This window comes from Streptopelia decaocto, assembly GCF_964273445.1.
Source record: "Streptopelia decaocto genome assembly, chromosome: 1".
Classification (NCBI taxonomy): domain Eukaryota; kingdom Metazoa; phylum Chordata; class Aves; order Columbiformes; family Columbidae; genus Streptopelia; species Streptopelia decaocto.
Window position 1 is genome coordinate 91,111,379 of NC_138663.1, and position 20,778 is coordinate 91,132,156.

At 36.1% G+C, this 20,778-nt stretch overlaps 1 protein-coding gene across 4 annotated transcripts in view; it reads right to left on the bottom strand.

Moving 5' to 3' along the window:
* The window catches only part of ZNF654 (zinc finger protein 654), a 36,564-nt gene that overhangs the window by 8,605 nt on the left and 7,181 nt on the right, over positions 1 to 20,778 (bottom strand). Inside the window, exons 2-6 of one of the 4 annotated variants that reach the window (XM_082055493.1) lie at positions 16,654 to 16,799; positions 11,670 to 11,751; positions 9,772 to 9,907; positions 5,450 to 5,652; positions 4,530 to 4,669 (exon numbers count right to left, since the gene is read on the bottom strand). In XM_082055493.1, coding sequence (XP_081911619.1) covers positions 4,530 to 4,669; positions 5,450 to 5,652; positions 9,772 to 9,907; positions 11,670 to 11,751; positions 16,654 to 16,799 — 707 coding nt within the window. Of the gene's footprint in view, positions 1 to 4,529; positions 4,670 to 5,449; positions 5,653 to 9,771; positions 9,908 to 11,669; positions 11,752 to 15,774; positions 15,832 to 16,653; positions 16,800 to 20,778 lie in introns of those variants that run through there. The other 3 variants (XM_082055494.1, XM_082055495.1, XM_082055496.1) reach the window with 3 other exon arrangements.

Sequence of the window (20,778 nt, forward strand, 5' to 3'; positions counted from 1 at the left end):
TATTCAACAAAATATTAATGTATTCAGCTTAGTATCACAGAACTGCATAATAAAATCAGAAGCTACAGCATCCAGCCCTTAACACCACAGGCAATAAACGTCAGGCTGAACAGCAAGCTCTGTGTACTCTTGGGATTAAGTTACTTTCAGTGCAAGGATGAGGAGTCCAGAAGAAGAACTATCTGCGTGTGGAAAAAGGGAGGACTGTAGAAAGCTAGCTTCTGATACGGTCTGTTGACAGGAAATATTGTGTTCTCTAGTTATGCATATTGCAACATACTTTAATTTTTTTACTGCTGTCATCACTGGTCTTTCTAGCCAATAGCAGTTACATGAAAGTATCAGGCTCTACAGCTATTCATACATCCTAAGATCTTAAGTCAAATAACATTTAGGACAGATAGAAGGAAACGTAAGAATAGACTGCTAGACTTTGCAGCAGAGCTACCACACAGGTAATGTGTTTAGTCTATAAAATATAGAGAGCCTGTAAGTTCTACGCACTTTAATTCAGAGACTTGGAAAGGCAACTGGACCTAACTTTGAGTCATAATAAAATTTACTAGCACAAAGATTTTCACAAAGGAGTAGATATAATTAGGACTAGACAGAAATCCCATCATAACATTACAATGAGAACAAGGGATAAATCGACTTTCATTTTCTGAAGGAAGACACTCTTTTTATTTCACCAGGCTCCTCCCTCAGAAAACACAAGCCCAGTTACTAACAAAATATTGGGCTGGTCTTTCAGAGTCTCTAGCCTGTGTAAGACACAAATCAGACAAACCTTTGAGATTCAGCTTGTCTAGTGTGGTTAGTACCTGCATGAAGAGAAGTGACAGAAATGCCTAGGACAAAACACTAACTTTACTTTTAAATTTAGGACAGCTCCACAATTCTGCTCTAATAATTTAAGAGCAAAACAAGAGAGCTTGATTGTTTTTTTTTCATTCAGAACCCAAGAAAACTGAAGGGAAACTGTGAAAAGGGAGTTCTACAAGCTGCTCTACCCACAAAAAAAATACCAGTCTTACAGGTTTTCTGAAGATATAACCTGTTCACCTCTGCCTTCACCAGGCTGGAAATCTAATTTCTTGAAAGTCTTTGATAACTTCACATACAGGTTTGAAACTAACTATTGTCTTTGTGCATAAAACCACTCATAAAAATTCAATAAAAGTCTCAATGTGAAGTACCAAACAAACAACTGAATTTTTTTGCCGTTAAATAATACAACTTATTCTCTGCTTTGTCTCACACCACTTCAGAGCAGGTCATTTCAACAGTAATCTCAAAGAATTTGAGAAAACTCAAATTATTCTTCTGAGAGATTAGTGGTTCAAGTGGCTTGTCACGTGTTCCAATAAGTGTGACAGCTGGCACAAAGAAAGAGCTGAAAAAAGAATGGAGAAAACTGAAAGTAGAAGTAACAGCTCCATGGGTGAAAAGCAAGCTGTTAAATCTGTTTAACCATCATCTGACTAGACCCTGATGTGAAATAGTATTTTAGTCTTATTCCTCCATGTAGACATGGAAGCTTCTTCTCAAGCACGTTTCCGACACTGATAATCATTAAGGATTAAAGCATTCTTGAAGTGCTGAATGGACTCTACTTCAACCACTTAAACACTTCAGATACCAACGTTAATGCTGAAGTCAGCAGCACTTGAGACATCTCTGTGTCACTGAGCACAACAGAGATGATAAACTTCAGATAATGCAGGCAGGGGTAGTTTTCTATTTGCTCGATCATTATGGCATAGTAGTATGGTACTTAAAAAGATTTATTTTTTGGATAGTGTAACTTAGTTCACACTGAGGCCTGTGCTTAAATTATTATGGATGTGTTAGGGCAATTTAAATTGTTACTGTGAGATCACAGAACTCAGTACCTCTTTACCAGAGCCAACCAGGTATTCCAACCCATTAACCCCCTGCAAAACACCAAAACCACTGCATGCCTCCATGAGCAACGTAAGAGAATGGTTAAGTCCCTCCTACCTTAGCTAGCTCTAAAATATTGGCTATTCTTGATAAGTACAAAGTCTGTCTTTCCTTGACTATAGATAGCACACTGTAACAAAATGTTATTCAAATCACAAAAATTACCTAAAGGCCAAAGACTGATTGACCATGTGGGAAAAATTCCTTGACCTACTGAATTCACTGCATAGGAACAACTTGACAAGTGCCAAAACAGCATTTAAAATTTGCCTGGCAGAGAAGTCAAGTCATTCTGCTACACCTGTTCCATCAAAATTTTGGCTGTCTTCCTGAAGAGACATCACTTTTTGATACTGGAAAGTAAATCACATCATTATGGACTGATCTCTTACTGATACCTTGTACACAACTATTTCTAGTAAGACCAAGCACAGCTTGCTTTTGTGATTAATTTGTAAGTGGGCTTTCACTTCAGAAAAAAATACTCAGATCATCTGAATACAGAATTTATTCTTAGCATCAATGAAAACAATGAGTTTTGTGACAGACCTAATTGAAGTCCATCTTCCTCTGATAATGAGCGCTAATGGTTTCAGCATTAAGATTCCACGTAGTCTGCTTCACATGAAGTGACAGCAAATATCTACTATTTACAGCTTTCTAATCTATTTTGATATCTTTGCTTGTAGTGTTTGCTGCTAGATTCCTGCTAGATCAACCAGGTCCTCAATTCCAGACAAGGCAAGATCATTTATGCTGTGCTGAAGATGTTGAAATCTCCTCTACGGAAAAATACGCAGTGTGGATTAATTTAAACTGGCTCCTACTTCTTTAAAAATTTGAATTATGGTACAGTTATGTCTTCACAAGCTTTATCCCAGTTTACGTTATGTATTAAGCATTATGCAGATTTCTCTTGTTAGGTACGCAATTGTAAGGCTCAGCATCTGTAAAGAACAAAGCAGCTGTTCTATGCACAGACATAACTGCTCCAAACTATTTCAAAAATCCTCAAGGTCTATATTCTCAACAGAAGATTGAAATACTAAGAGATGCCAAAATAGTTTAGTTGATAAAAGATATCAAACAATACTTTAGTCTCTTCTGGAATTTCATTTTGACATCCATTTTGCCAGAACATAGGGACAGACATCCTGTTTGGAATAGCACTTTTAAAATGGATGATGCAAAGCTTAATGAACAACTGAATAAGAGCACACTTAACATGTTACTAGAGCATAATGTATAAAATGTAAGTGTAATTCCAATATTTAAAATGCACTTATTAAATAACTGAATCCCTGAAACAGAAAGCATTAACCATGTAACTAATAAGTGTAGGCTACATCTGCAAATTTCCTGATAAGTAAGCAGTCAGGAGATGCAGTATTTGAGCAGGAATCAGCAAAGTCAGATTTCATCCCAAAGGTGGTCACTGGACTCACACAAACAATGTGTCTTTTTGATTGAACTTAGTCATCTGTCCTATGTGGACAGCCATGCCCACCCCTTTCTGGACAGACTGAATGGAAAATGCCACTAGGTACCACCAATACATTGTATTATAAATGTATGTCATAATCACAATTCCAAAGGTTTTGATTCAATGCAATCAATTACTCATCCAATAGTTAAGGAAAAAGTTTATTAACAAATCAAGCATTATCATGTCTGACCTTCATTACTTCCTCAAGAGAAAAAGAAAATACCCATTTTTTCAACTCTCTGAAATCTGGGAACAGGGAAATCCTATATAGATTCTAAACTCAATTTTAAATTAGTTATGCAGATAATTTGATCTTTATTTATTAAACAAATCAAATCCTTGCAAAGCCTTTTTGCTTCATCTACATAATGAAACAAAGAAATTAAGCATACTTTATCAAGGAATGCAGATGTTACTTTAGGTACAGAAATTATATAGGCTAGGCAGAAAGGATTATCTTCCTTAGCCATTTTTCAGTCCTCAAAATGATGAAGTTGTTTTGACAACTCTCTAAAAAACGCTTCTTAGCCATAACATGTCCAACTATCAAGCTGTTTCAGTGTTTATGAAGAAATTCTTACTTAAATGTTTTGTAGAGGACCACCATTTATGTTATGGCTCTGTTTATGAACTAAAAGTCTGGATAATTCATAGCACATTTTCAGAACCATACATTATCTTTTTAGACACACTGCTGACATACTACAGTTTGGTTGTTACGAGCAGTGTCATTTAACTAGCAGAAGAGTAAGATATCTGCATTGCCAGAGAGTCTACAGACTGTATATTGTCACACATTTATAATCATAAATGCCACATTTATAAGCATTTACAGCCTAAGGTATATAAAGGCTCACCCTTCTTTTATTCTGAAACAGTTAGTAGGTGCTACGTACTACGGAAGTTACCACCGTACATGATTGTGCGTAAAAAGGCAACAGGCGTAACAGATGTACTAGGAATGTTTAAAAATCATGTTGGAATGTTTTTACCTGGTATTTTAAACTTGAGCTACATCCCAAAGTTAGATGAGTTTCATTTTGGCAATAAGCATTTATTATTTGCTAAGCCGCTTCACCAAAAAGAAAGTATTTACCATATACAATACATGTCCCCATTTTGAAGCTGTGGGACTAGGAACGATTCACACAGCTGTAAGGCTAAGGTAGTCTTCCCTTCTTTTTCAGTGTTGCAGATGATCTCAATTCCACTCTTGCAATCAGTCCTCAACAAGTGCTATATAATTAAAATAAAATCAATTTAGACAAATTTGCTAACATGAAATAAAAACCTATCAGACCTTCCTATATTAAAGCAGCTACTGAAAACTTCAAGAATTGCTATTAACATAAGATTTCTTTGGAACAGTTTTGTGTAGGTCTGTAAATAGGGATTTGGGAGATATTTAGAGCTCTTTCATACTTCTTAAGAGTAATGACAATCAGAATAATTGTCAGAGAAATTAAAAGACTACACAAAACCACTTTTTTTGCGCGACAGTTGCTTGTTCTTAGAACAAGGTTAAGAAAAGTATTGTTTCTAGTAAGTGCTATCACTGGTAAAAGTAGGGCCACAGTCAGCTAGAGTGTAATTTCACATACTGGGGCATTATTAAAAAAATACTTGAAGGCTAAGAAAAGTATACAATGTACAAAACACTAGATTAGGCTCAAGTGCTCAATTAGGCTCAAGTGCTTTTGCTAAAATAATAGTCAAAATTAATCAATACAAAGAAGTTACAAAATATTAATGACTCAAGTTATTTAGGGAATGTATCTACAAGTAAACTTGGCCAAAAAATTCCATTTAGGTCAACGAGATTTGTAGGCACTTAACATTAAACTTTTCAAAGCTTAAGCCAGCACTACGTTAAGCAAGACCAGTACAGATTCCTGATTTTACAGCATTTGGTTCTACAAAACCAGAGTTCCAAACGCCCCTCTTGACAATGTGTATACAGTAAGTATAATGTATCACTCCATTAAAAAAAAAAAAAAGCATACTGACAAACAATACCTCCTGGAATAGCTGATCTTCTAATGGTGACATATAAAGACAGGTGAAAAGAGCTTGATGGAAATACAGATCTTTACTGATATCTGGATGATTTATGCAAGATTTGATAAGAGCCATTGCCTCAGGGATGCGTTCACAGGCAATAAGGTATCTGGCACGTAGTTCAAAGAACAGTGGATTTTCAGAGCTTAAATATTTGTTAACTGTACAGAAAAGAAAGATTTAAAGGCAATTAGAATATGAAGTCCAAACAATAAATATATTTAAATGTAATGTTGTTTTTAATAGTGCAGCGACAACAAATAATATAAAAAAGGCTCTGCTAAAGAAGCTGTCATATATATTAACTTAAATACCATCAAGAATCTGTCCTTCTATTTGCAAACAGAAATTGTAATTTTTCTTAAACCAGTAATCTAATTTGGTATTTTGTTTCTAACAGATCAGCACAAGGTGCTGCAAAGGGTTAGTAAAATATACGCTATATAGAAGCATTTTTGAGAAAGAAAACTCCTTCCTTTCTCAGCACTGGATTCTGAGTGATTGTCAGAAGCATAGGATCGACATCACTTCCAAGGCTATAAGTACTTAAAACAATTCAGGGTAGACATTATCCATTCAAATGGAAGAGCTTGAGCTAGTGAAAAAGTTACCTACAATTCACATGCTGTTGTTTTAGGTAGTTTTGAACAACTTGATTTTGCCTCAGAAGTGGCAAATATACTTCTTCCTCAAAAAGTGCTACTAGACACAATTCTTACACCTAAATCCCAACTTAGCTTTAAATGATAGGCCCTAATATCTGCAAATGTGTTTTTTCAGATCTAAAAGCTAGTCTTAAAGCATTTGAATTACGTTGTTTCAACTGCAATACTCAAAATACTTAACATTTAAATAATTGGGAAATTATTAAATACATAGGAGCTGTGCTTGAGATCCCTCTTATTAAAGATCACACAGATTCTTGTAACTCTTAGGATTAAAAGTTAAAATATCACTCAAGCCTATAAAATGCAATAATGTTGTTTTTATTTTGAGAATTGTTTGTACCTTGTCTAGTTAATGCACACTCTGAGGTATTCATAGCGTGTTAACATTTATGTAATGTATTGGACAATATGGCCTAATCATCTTCTTTATTCTCAACATCTACCTTAAGAGAACATTAAACCCCCACAATTTCCACTGCATGCCCTGTAGTACTGTAGCGTTTCATATTAAAAAAAAAAAAAAGAAAAAAGAAAAGAGATTGTCAATTTAAAGTCAATGAAGGCTAGAAGTGAGCATGAAAAATTTCTATCCTAGAAGGAACGTGTATTAAGAAAGTTACAAGCAACTTCAAGTGACACTTGAAATTATTAAGAATAGAAACGATTACTGAAAACCACAATCTGAACAGACAAGAGAATTTTTTTCCCCAAAATAAAAAGATTACTTGTTTAACAAGCTTTCACCTAAACTTTTTTTTTTAAAGGACGTCTCATTTGAAAGACATTCCTTATGCTCAGAAACAGCATTTCTCTAGCATGTTTAGTTTTACTCAAGGTAATGATATTATATGCTAATAAACATTAAGGAATATTATTCAAGGTGATTTAAGGTCTGAGATGAGATTTGTTAACAGATGTACTGTAAGCTCCACCATAAAAGCAGATCTCCTTCCTACTATCCATTAGTGCTTCTGGGTACAAACTTACTAAATATGATGACTGAAAGAAAGGCCAGTGTCTAACAGCTGTCATTAACTGCAAGAAAAAGTGTTCCTAGAGAACAATCCTTAAAGCCAAGTAAAGGTCTCTGCTTTTTGGAATTAACATACTAAGGATAATAAACCAAATCATTGGTTTCATATGCAAACATCACCCAACAGATTACTGAATATTCACATTGAAAAACTAGGCCAGAAGTACTTAGCTTTTGTTATGTGCTAATGTTAAGAAAATATTGAAGGTATAACAACTACCTGTAACACCCTTTTCCCTCAAACAAGGGAAAATTATGGTCCACAATACGCGTTAACTTTTTATCTCATTTCCACTTTCTGTATGAGGAACTCTTAGGTCAGCATGCCCCTCTGTTCCAAAAACGAGAATCCCACTTCTGACAGCACCACATCCTAGGGAAGGGGGGCTCCCCCGCCCTCCAACACTGTTTTTAAACAGACTGCGAGTTTCAGCTACACCACTGGCAGGATTGTGTCCTCTCCCTGTAGTGAAATTCCCTTTTTTACCAATGCAGCATTTACAGCTCTTTTATCCCCCCCCAAGCAAAAGACAACCGCTAACTATAGTAGTTTTTAGCCAAGTCTGTGATACATTAAAAATGACTTGGGAAAAACAACATCTGTTCTTGTCCAGGCAGCATGCACAGAGCTTTGCTTTAGAGCGATAGATGCCAACCATCAGCTCAGAAACTAATTAACTGCTCACACCTGAGTGCACCCCTCTCTACAATATTATCTTCTAGATGTTCACAGTAGGCTGCCTTATTCTCCCCCATCTATTAGAAGTTTATTGCTTCTGTGTTTCAACTCTGCTGTTTTTCTTTAAAGCCAAAGACTGCCTTCCTTCCCAGCCATGTCAAAATAGACTGAAACAGCTCATAGTGTACTACAAGTCACATAAATACAGACTCAGCGAGGTTTGCCTTGCCCTAAGCTTCTCTGTGTAATTAATGGATCCAAGACAGGATTATGTAGTTCACACAGTGCATATTTATCAAACTGACTTTTGCAAGCAATGGTTGGTGATTCAGCAATAATAGCCAGTTTTCCTCATTTAAAAGAGTGATCCCTGAGGGAGCTACATGGCCAAGTTTCAAAATACACGCCAAATACTGCCAGCCTATAATGCAGCACAGAATGTTTGTTTTGTGTAAGACTTCACAAGAATCAGATTTGAGAGGAAGTACAAGGAGAAAGAAAAAGCCTTCGGAAGACATTATTTAAAATAAAATGTTTGTCATCATGGATGAGGTATGTCAAGGGTGTACGTGGGGATATTGGAAGATAAAGGGAGGAAGAATACCTCAGCAGAGGGGAAGGAGATGTGGCCTGCAACATAAGGAAGCAAAATGACCGTCTAGTGACAACAGGCAGTCTCATTCCCACTCTGTCAGGTTAAAACTAAGTAAAAATCCTCAAACTGTTACCCATCATATACAGGCTTCATGATGATAATAAGGGAATCATTAAGGCAAAAGGATTAAACTAATTCTTTGCTGGAGAGATGGAGACTGAGACCTATCTTTAGATCATAACCATCAAAACTTCTAAAATTCATCATGTGATGCAGAACAAAAAGATAATCTTTGTTTTCATTTTGTTTCTGTAGGCATTTGACTAGAAGTTTATCAGATATATAATCAAAATAATGGGTAAACTATGTTGCTCAAGTGCTTGCTTCACCAGAGAGACAAAACAAAAAAGGCTACCCACTTAATCATGTTAATTTGCTATCAAGAGACTTTCTCTGGTTAAAGAGGCAGCTCACTGAACTGTTCTGACTTTATAGTCCTCTTCCTCTCCATACAGAACGAACACATTGTCATAAACACAGCAATGAATCTGAATAATGCATTATACCATAGTAACTAAAGAACTAGTGTTTGCTACCACTATCAAATAGAAAAAACTTTTAAGAGGTCTTTAGTGAACACTGCTAACAAATAAGTTACATAAGATGTTAGTAAAGACTTTACTGTAGATTGGGTATTTTTTCTCTCATGAACTTTCATTAACATTCTGGTAATGTTTGTTTCCATGTACTGTTAAAAATGCTGATTTACTTTGCAGCCTAAACAGAAATATTTCTCCTACTCCTAACTCTAGGAATTACATATTAAACAGAAAGCAGATATCAGGTGTAGTCATAGGCCTCATTCTGTAGTCACAGAATCAAGAAAAGCCATAAGCCCAAGTATTTACAATTTGAAAGAAAAATTAAATGAGTCAGAGTACCATAAGACAGAAATACACATCAGGTCCTCCCCTGACCATGTTACTGCAGTAGCCTAACTGAATTTAAGTCACTCGCCATGTGCCTTCAGGGCTTGAACACTGGGGATTGGTAAATACATTTTATAAGTCACTCCTCAATAGGCTCTTGTATCTGAATAATCTCTACGCTATAAAAGTAGAATTAAACTACTAGCAAGGAAATTTAGTTTTCTTTCTAATAAAAAAAGGGACCAGTACATTTTACTACAGAAAAATAGTTAAATTGTGTGCAAGTCCACCTATCAACACTTGACCCTAATATCAAAAAAGCGTAATTTAAGACATTTTTCAGTACTCTAAAAAATTAAGCTGGTAAATTAAATACCTAATTCCTGTGATACAGGCTTTGCTTTAAGAATTGCTTGTAATACTGGATCCTCCCATGGTCCACCATCTCGGATGATGCGAGTCACTAGTTCCAGGTTCATATTTCTGTATCTGTTTAGAAGGTTCTGACATTCCTACACATAAAAAGAAGAACAATTAGAAAGAAGAAAAAAAAATGTTGTCTAAAAATAAAGTCAGGCTATCAAAAACATAAGAAACAGGAAAACTCACATGTTTCAGTATTTCCTCAGTCAACAATTCAAGCTACAAAATCTTTTATTGACTAGGTTTACACAAAGCCCTAAAGCAACAACTTATATTCTCTAAAAACAGTGACACAGAACTGTGGAAGACAGAATGCTCATGTCTTCTATACTCACACAGCAAGAGCCTGTCATTTGCATAACAATGCAAAACCACCTTTCCTTCAATTATAGATACTACTGGCGTATGCTGTGAGAGAAGTCTTCACCTCATGCTAGTCTGAACAGATTTAGACATGTTGGCACTGGATTTGTGATCCAGTGATAGTGTTTGAATCCCACGAGGGAAAATCTGAATTAAGCCACTTCAGCCATGAGCCTTCAAGCAACCATTTTTCTCCAAATGTCTACATAACAGAAATACCAAGTTCCCCCTGCTCCTTGTTATTTGCTGGTAAAAGTGTCAACATTAATGTTGATCAATAGTGGAATTTTTTTAAAAAAGGCATCTAATTTTGAACAAAAAGATGCAGCTGAAGAATGGCTTTCACGTACATAAAACTGACTTCTTCACAGGCCTTTTTTCTGTAAATTCTTTCAGTTTCAACTCAATTTCAGTTTCAAATCAATTTTTTTTCTTTTCTATTGAGATTGATATGTTTGGTGGTAAAAAAATGGTTAAGTAACTGAAACAATGGTTTTCACTAGCAGTTTGATGCCACAACTAATTCAGAAATTCTTTATCTAGAAAATTATGTAAAGATATCTTTTGAAACATTCATTGTTTAAAAGTTGATCCAACAGAATTGTAATACAAAAGCACAGAGAAAAAAGTACTACACATCACACTTTTTCCTAAATTTTCTTGTTCATAGACTGTTTTTGAAAAGCACTTATTGCAGGACTGCCAAAATTACTCTTATGCAAGAGGCCTACCCATTCCTGAGGCTGCTAAGCCACTCCTTGACCCCATTCTTCCACCAATTCTAATCAAGCATGTAATTGCTGCTAGTTTGATAATTAAGGTAACAGTAATGTGCTGACACGTTTGTAGCAGCAGTAGCAAACAGGTATCAACATAAAAATAACAGAAGGGATAGATATTTTTCAAACTGCAGTTCCATGATCAGTATTAACACAAGAAACAACCCTGTCTTCCCTCCTTTTCATACAATCAAGTTTCCTCTCATCGTGGCACAAGTGCTTGTCTTCCCATGCAGTGAACTTAACTCTCAAAATCAGTTCAGGTCAAAAAGACTTCTGGCAGAAACAGTAAATTTTAAAATCCAGGATCGCTTCTCTTATGCACTTGTATATAGCCATACTAAACTTTGTCCCAGTCTAGCCAAGAGTACAACAGTTTTAAAAAAATGCAAGTCTATGCTGACCTGAAGACTTCATTAAGATATAGCTTCAATTTCAAATTTACTGTTTAAAACTGCAGAGGGAAACTTGAGGTTTCATGTCATGAACTGGTACCCAACACTGGATGACATTAGGTTCTAATTAGCTATAAACAAGCAATGCTTCTCTCTTCTTTGGTTTTTGTTTGTTTTTTTCACGTGGTACGAATGTAAGCAAAGTAGCTACCTTCTTTCATTATAATGGCACATTTCCTCCAGGTTATATATCCACAAAAATTGTCTTTACATGTACTAAAATAAAAGGTTTATATGAAAGTAGGCAACACTACCTGGATTGAACCTAAAATATCTTTCAAAGGATCTTCATAGAACTCATCCTTTCCAAAGAACAGCAGCAATTCAAAAAAACTCCTAAAAAACAGAAGTATTGACAAGTCAACCAAACTAAAAATGTTAATTTAAAAAAATGAAACTACTATAAGGCTACTAGTTTTCACAGCACTAAAAACAAAATTAGGACTTTCGTAAGTTCTAGACTCGTGACCATGCCAGAGTTGCTAATGCTGACACTCTCTAAATGCAATTCATACTTCAAAAACTTTATCATGATCTGATATTTTGTGCTGGATTTTGGAAGTTGGACTTCCACAGACACACTGCAAATACATTTTTCATCAAACACCAAGTTGCAAATACAATACCGCTATAGATAAGCTAACGAGACCAAATCAGTAATAAAACCAATTATACTTAAGCATAACTTAAAACCCCTTCTGCTGCACCTTTTACATTAAGTTCAGGACATTTAGACTTGCAGTACCCGCCTGACTTCTCCCTCAAGAACTCATTTCCTCCATACTGCTTCTCCCCATTCACCATTACGAAGTGAACCTTCCCCCAAAGCCAAAGCATATGTCAGATATGCAACAATTTTGTGGAAGAGATAGGACAACTGTAAAATTACTACAGTATGCGCAGTGTATAAGGAGTTATGTTCAAGGAATAGTAATTTCACATGAATGCAGATTCACGGCAATTCATATTTTCAAGTATGACAAGCACATTCTACTAACACATTTTACTCCATTTCAGCCTGTCTTGCCCTAACACCCACTGATGTCTCTCTGTGAAGATACAGGTTTAAAGGTGCTATTAATTTCATATTTCCAAATAAATGCCTTTTACTATTAATTTCATATTTTTAAAAAAGCCTTCAAAGATTATTTTCAAAGGGAGACTTATGGAGCTACATCCATCTTCTGAGTGTGCTGCAGTTTAACACAGCAGGCAGCTAAACACCACATACAGCCATTTACTTACTCCCTACAGCCCTGCAGTGGGATGGGGGAGAGAAATGGACCAAAAAAAAAAAAATAGGTAAACCTCATGTGTTAAGATAAAGACAATTCAATAGGACCGGAAGGGATAATAATAACAGCAGCAGTAAAAATAACAACATCAGTAAAAATAAAAAGAGTATGTAAAAAAAGTGATGCACAACACAATTGCTTGCCACCTATCGACCAATACCTAACCTGTTGCTGAGCAGCAGTCCCTGGTTAACTTCTCCCTAGTTTATATACTAAGCATGACCTCATATGGTACGGAATATCCCTTTGGCCAGTTTAGGTCAGCTGTCCTGGCTGTGCCCTCTCCCAGCTTCTTGTGCATCTCAAGTCTCCTGGCTGAAAAGTCCTTGACTTGGTATAAGCATTGATTAGCAACAACCAAAACATCAACACTCTTCTTATACTAAATCCAAAACACAGCATAACACCAGCTATTAGGAACAAAATTAACTCTATCCCAGCTGAAACACTGACAGCATAACAATTCAAATGAATTGATAAAACTTCAGTTTTACCACAAACAAGTTCTTAAGCAACATGAATTTGCAAGTGTTACCTCAAAAGAGGTGGCAGATAAGGGATAAGGCAGGATAGATCCTTTCAACAGCAGCCTAGATTCAAACTGACCTGTGGTCTCCATGTTTTCCATCAACTTAAATTATTTGTCTAGCATTTTATTTATTTTAATACAGTGACTGAGATAAATAATCCCAATAGCAGATTTAGAGAGGCTGGTAAAAAGTAGCTTTCCAGAGCTACTTTAGGTCTTCATTGACAGAAGCATACTTCCAGATAATACCTGCTACTTAATCAAATCAATCAAAAACTAGGTAGTTGGATCTCATGGATCTACAGACAGCTCCAGTGCACGTGCTATTGCTCTGCGTTAAAATTCTGAGAAACTTATATTCTATTTGGAAAAGGTAAATACCAAGTACCACACTAACATAATCTGCAATTGCTAGTTGAGAAAGTCATGAGCAGCAGGCAATAACCGAGCGACTAAGAGGGAAAGACAGAAGTGAAAAGATTACTGCAAGAAAAAGTGTGCATCTAGGGTGTTTTACAAACAGGACAGGTTTTGGTCACATAAGAGAACATTAATAACTTTCTTTAAGATTATTCAAGGCATTTTTTCCAAATGAACAGGGTGAATAAGAAGGCAGAGAGGGAAGAAGTAGAAAATGACTCCTGAAAGAGGTGCCGGCACTCTTCCAATCTACAGGTTTTTGACTCAAGCTCTTGCTCATGGCAATTTCTTTCCCAACTACAGCATTTAGTCTTTTGTTGTGACAGCTCTTAAAACAAAAGGCAGATTTTCAGGAACAGCAGGACAATGAACTCTTTCACAGAACAATTAAATTCACTGCAATTATCCCCAAATTTAAAGTAAAATTTCAACATATTTGAAGGTAACACCCAAACCTAACCAGTGATAAACTATGCCAGATTTAAGATACACATTCATTATGTTCAATGACAGAATTTTTCTCCAGATTATGTCCTTAAATCTCAACTCAAATATGGAATGAAAAAAACAACCAGTACCCGAGTAAGTACTTTGTTTTGAAAAACATTTTCTCATTCCATGTTGATAAACAAAATTTTGCAGCATACTTGACTCTTAGGAAAGGTCAGGCATGAGTCATGTTGTGATCTGGAAAGCAGCCAAACTGGGACTTAAATAAGAAAACAAAACTAGTTATAGCAAACAATGCATGCATCCACTTTTATTTGCTCTGACTGATTTAAACAGAATAGAATCTTGAAAAACAAAAAAAAAGTCTGGAAATTAATAGTGAACAAGTGTAAATTAGTTTTCTTCCTTATCAATGTACCTGCTCCACTCAGACTATTAACGGAAACTATCAAAATATTTATACTTCCTCATCAGTCTCCTTCAAGTAAAAAATACTACAGCCAATTCCAGTGTGGCCCTGTTATCTCAAACTAGCCTGCAGCATTGCACATACACCTTTTTATAACACTGGTGCTTCTAGATTTATCATACCACTACTTTGATACTATTGGCATCAGAAGATTACCTAAGAACACCGGTATCCTGGCACCATTATTAAAACCCCCTTATATTAATGGCAATACAGATGCGGCTTCATTTGTGATGAACAGCAAAGCTAGTTAGTATAGGAAATGCAGCCACCACACTGTTAATAGCTTATTTTCTCGTTACCAAGGAAATCTTACAGTAGTATGACAATACAGTCAGGCAGATTTTTGCTCTCCAACTAAGACTTAATATACACCAAATTTTCAAAAGAGATTCGAGCAAGGTTTCCCAGGTAACTGCAACTACTAGGTCCCAGGATCCCTTTATGATATCATATGCAAAACTACACCAGGCAAGCAGATTCAGAAGAAAAAATAAGCTAGCATTCTAGAATGGAAATCTCAGTGAGTAAACCCAGCCCCAAAAACAAAGATAGACAAGGGTGACAGGAACTCACTGATACAATTCACTTCTAGATTATCAGGAAGTGACCACCCTACATACAACGAATACCTGAATTTCTACCTTTTTCCTCCCCAAGTTTTGACACTTAAAAGTATATAAAAGTGGGATTTGAACTTTGTGAGGTTTTTTCCTAAAAACCTAGTTAAAAAAAAAAATAAATTCACCATGTTTTGATGCAACTGCTAGTCATTCTCCAATACCTGAGCATTTTGATTTTAAAAATTGTGGTCTATGATTCCAAAAATAGTCCCACATCAAATAGTTCCACGCACACACAAAACAGTTAATATTCTTGATGAAGTTTCACCAACACTTAAAGATACTACGTACTCTGTAAGTGTACTGAATAAAGCCTTGACTACTATGTAATTAGTACTAATAGCTCAAGAACAGTGGAAAAGATAAACAACCCAGTCGTCCTGACCAAGTAAACTAAGAGAAGAAGCCTAGGAGAGCATTCACTTCTGAGGACTAGATGAGGTGGAAGTGAGACATTTACACACAAAATTCACAAAATTCTGAACTGAGATATCCAGCTGTATTTGAAAGCACACCTCAACAAGAAAGCAGTTTAACCACCTGGACAAATAAATCTGATTTACTCAAACTCACAATAAAGCTAGCTGTTAGGTTTTTGTCCCCATTTGCTGAGAGAAGATCAAGTACATCGCATCTTGGCTAAGTACATCTAATTCACTTCAAGATTTTTTATTTTTTTTTTTTTCTTCCATTCAACATTGAGGTTTTGAAACCTGAAAAATAGGGTTGTAGTGCAAGGGAAACAAAAAAAAAAAACCCACACAACAAAAAACCACAAAAAACCAAAACCACACATAAACAAAACACAAAATCCAGACTTTTACTTATCTACTGATTATTACCCTGATACTTTCAGCCTTCATGTAAGAAAACCACCAATACATCAAGAAAAATCAAGATTATAGTAAGATTTATGAACTATAATTCTGCAGTTCTTTAAGCTGAATATGACTTCTGGTCAGTTAGCTGTATAACAAGTCATTCCTATAAGCATTTTGATGACAGACATAAAAATAGATTTTAAATTTGACTCATTTATTAAACACTGCAAAAAATTTATCTTAGCAAATACTTAGCTTATTACATCACTAGATGTAGAACAGTAAAAACTTTAGACAAATTATTTAAAATTATGTATTGTCAAAGGTTGATCTTCAAATACTCCAAAATAAGATTTTCCAAAAAGAAGTGAATGGTGATCACTTATATATTTGGATTATTCATTTTGCCAGAAAACTCTTATGACACAACATTGTAATACATAAAAAAACTAAACTGAATTGTAGGTGGTGTATCCTCAGTTAGCAATTCTCGATTCCAAGTAGCTACATCATCTGGTAAAACCACTCTTAAAATCTCTGTGGAGCTCTGAGACCCTATGCTATTAGAAAAGTAATATTGCCTATACTAGTAAAGACAGTAATAATAATAATTAAAAAAATATATACTTACAAAGCTAGGCTACTCAATACATATTGTACGTGCTCACATTCAGCTGGGAATGATACACAGGCAGATGTGAAACAACAGAGAGCCGTCTGAAGCACCTGAAGCTGAGGCAAAGGAACCTGCCACCTTCCAGCATAGTCTTCAACAACCTAATGACAAAAACATTGAAATATATATTAGAATGAAAAACATTCTGTTTAGTCAGAAATAATTAGTTAATATTGAACCTGCTTTATTTTCCCTCCTTCTCCCTCAGAAGCAGTGTTTGTAATAAAAAAAAAAAAAAACTGTCCTGATGACTAGCCTGCACCCTTCTAGCCTTTAGGTCAGCAGATAAAGGCATGAATATATCAGCCACTCTTTCTTATCTGATCAAATTATTTGGTCTTTTTTATCCATATGATGTAACTAAAGCTAGTTACGCCCCAATCTATAGTTACAGAACTGTATCACTATTTATAGAGAAACATGAAGGTGTAAAATAGGTGTTGTAACGGAGAAAAATCCTTGTCTGGTCACCTAGTTAAGATTGTTTGTATCAATAAATGCAGATTTCCAGCACTGACTATGTCCACATTGCAAGGCTCAATAACTCAGCACCATCTGAATATTTCTACACAAGTATCCCTATGCTGAACTCCTCTGAAAGGCCCAGTCCATTTAGAGCATTCCATGTATAAAACAGCACTGAGTTCAGCACAAAGCGTAGCAATAGAACAGATGTTTGTAAAGGCACCCAGCAATTCTGTGGCAGACTAGTTGTTACACTGCAGTCTCCCAGCAATTAGAAGGCCAAGGACTTTGGATCCTCTTTCCTCTTTTAATCAACAGCTAAGATATGACTCTTAAGCAGTATTCTAAGCAGAGATCCAAAACCTTATTTCTTCCACACTCCAGCATACAGCTTATGTCATTGCACTGCAGCCAGGCTCCTTTTGCTCACCTACTCTTATTTTTTTTCATCCTAACAGCACAGCTTCAGTATAAACAGATGAGTGGCCTAGCTGCACTTCAGGGCTCAGGGCACTCTTCTCCAGCTGAGGAAACCTGAGATCTCCCACAACCTGAGAAAGTGAAAAGCAGGTGGCAAAACACAATGCCAGACACTATGCTGTAATGAGAAAGGTAAAGCACTTCATAGCATATGGAAGAGACAACTGGATTCAAGAAAGCTACAAAGTCCCAATCCTAGTTACACCAGGCCCACCTATCTCAAGAACCAGACCGGCCAACAAAGCACAGGCTAAACCAAAACCAGATATATCCCTCTTCAGGATTTCTTTTTGACTCTAAAGTCTGGGAATCCCACTTAGACTTGTCTAATTCCCTGTGAACTAAATAAAGGCTTTTAAGTCAGGTGAAGTGGCCTATATTTTCAGTTACAAAGCTGTGTGCCTAGCTTTGTTTAAGGCTCTGCAACATGAGCAGGTGAGTGCCCCATTTCTGACAGTTTGGTTATAGCTGCTCCAAAACAAAGCACTGATGATGGGACTGGTAATTTTTTCTCCTCACCAACAACAGTTAAGACTGATTAATATTTTGTGAGTAGATTTTGACTTTCCACTGAATTTATTTGAATAATTCCTGTTGGAAATCTGTTAGCTTAATTCAGCTGATATCTAGGTCAACTGGAAAAGACTTAGCAGACTTGTAGATAGTCTTCCTCTTACAAGAAAGAATAAACACTTTATAAAATAGTACTGCCTCACACATCTATTGCAAGTTCTCCAAAACACTTTTAACAAGGTTCCTTGTATAGGAAATCTCAAAAGCCTTAGGAGAAACCAAGCAGACAGAGCAAATGAACACACTTCAGTGGTTTTAGCCTCCAAATGGTCAAAGGTAGAAACAGAACATCCGTTCCCACTATGGTGTTTCACAATACTTTGACCTTAGAGGCACAGTATAGATACAATCACCACCCAAGAGCAAGACTGTGTTATGATGGTAGATGTTTTAATGAAAAAATCACCTCAATGCTAACCACAACAGCCAAGAAATCAAATTAAATATTTGGAGAGCAGTAAGATTAAACAAAGCAGAATGTTAACTTCTCAGAAACACAGTGCATCCCCACATCTATAAAATTGCATGCTGTTTTGCTACCTACCCTTTCCCATCTCAAAACAGGATAGAGAAGGCCTGAAAAAGCTTCAAAGGAAGGCAAAAAGCACTAAGAATTGAAATAAATTTCACATAAGGATCAATGCAGCTAACTAGGACACTTCAGCTTGAAAAGAAATGTCAAGTGCAGAGAGGGACACCAAACAAGGTTGGCAGGATCAAAATAAATTACAGGAGGTAGTTCTTCATGCAGTGTGCAATTAAGCTGCGGAGCTCCTTACTAAAGGAATGCTGGGACACTGAATGGCTACATGAGTTGAAACAGGCTGTATGACCTGAAAAATATCTCCACTAGAAGTTACAAAACAGTTTACAGAGGGGAAAGTCACTGTATTTGCTCATCTCACTCTTTGGTTAGGATTCTGGTCCTAATGTCGGTGAAGTACCAGAGGCAGTGCAGAAAGGAAAGACACCGCAACAGCAACATTGCCTTAGTTAGGCAGTCAGTCTGCAACTCCATGTATCCACAAACGATTCACAGCAACAGCCTTCCCATCCCAAACTGGTCAGGAAGAATATGACTAGCATCCTTTTTTTTTTTTTCCTGAGTGTGGATACCTGAAACCATGCCTTCATTAGTCCCAAGGAGAAAAAAAAAAAAAGTCTAAAATTAGTGGATCCTCAGCAGACTTGGAAAAATCACCAGTAAGAGATCGGGGTGGGGGGGGGGGGAGGGCACAGGTTGCAGGAGTGGTGAGAAAAAGCTAAACTAAGTATGAAATAAATGCCCAACCATACTCCACACACACATTCTACATGGAAGGAGGAAGGAACAATACATGTTTGTTTTACAATTCCATGTATATTTCAATGTCTACTTTAAGTGATCTCACAGAATACCTTTTTCTATATTAAAAACTAACACCTATTTTTGTTCAAAATATATCACATGCCATGCTTTGAAACAGGTCTGTAAACCAGAGAATAGGTAAAGGTTTATAACAAAAAGAACCTCCAACACAAGAAAAAAACCAACCCTGGAACACTTTACCACTTCTGACATTTCCCAAGGAAAACGAAAGTCAGAGGGACGTGCATATCTTCACTCTCATGTTGTGAAGTTGTGTAATCAGAGCACTTCAGAAAATCAGACAGATTATGCTGCTTGAGTCCTAAGTGTTTTATTTAAAGTTCACGTTTATCAGCACATTTTTAACAAGCACACTAATCTCAATATAATGAGGTCAGCCAAAGAAGAAGCAGTACATAACATTGTCAAAACAAAGTGGCCCGTTCCTTGTACAACATATAGTGCAGAAAAACAGAAAGGAGATGACATTTTAAGTGACTTTTTGCAACAGCTCCCTTCGAGAATTCTGTTCAGGTGCAATTTTTACATACTTGAAGACTCCATGCATCATTTCGCAGTCTGTCTTTACCTTTTAAATTACTATCATCCATAAAAGAGACGGTGGGGCTGTTTGTCTTCCCTTTCTCATTCAGTGCAAATACAGATACCGAAAGGGAGGCTGAAACATCTTTCTGACACTCCCCTATTCAACTCCACCTTTCTCCCACACCAATACACTATTTTCCCTTCTTTAATACATTTGAGAAATGCAGAGGAAAATCCATGATTTGGATGTGTCCTCTGAAGTGCAAAACCAAGATCAAACTTATCAGTCTCCTATAAGAAGTTTCTAAGCACACAGCTAAAGCAGCTAACTCAGAAAATAACAAGGTAGTAATTAAAAGACCTGAATTCATGTGAAAAAATAATTATTCAAGGAACATTATGTTCTAACAGATTAAACATACACATTATTTTAAGTAATTAAATAAACATATAAAGTGATCTGACTATATTCCAAACACTTAAGAGAAATAACATTGCAAAAAAACCTAGATTTGCAAATACATAGGACACAAGAAACAGATGTTTCATGCAGTGCTAGGCCCTGAAGTTGCTAGAGGTTTTCCTGTCCCGCTCCACAACAAAAACAAAAAAACTAAAAAGAAACAAATCCCACCAATTTTAAAGTTCTGTCACAACTATGATTTTAA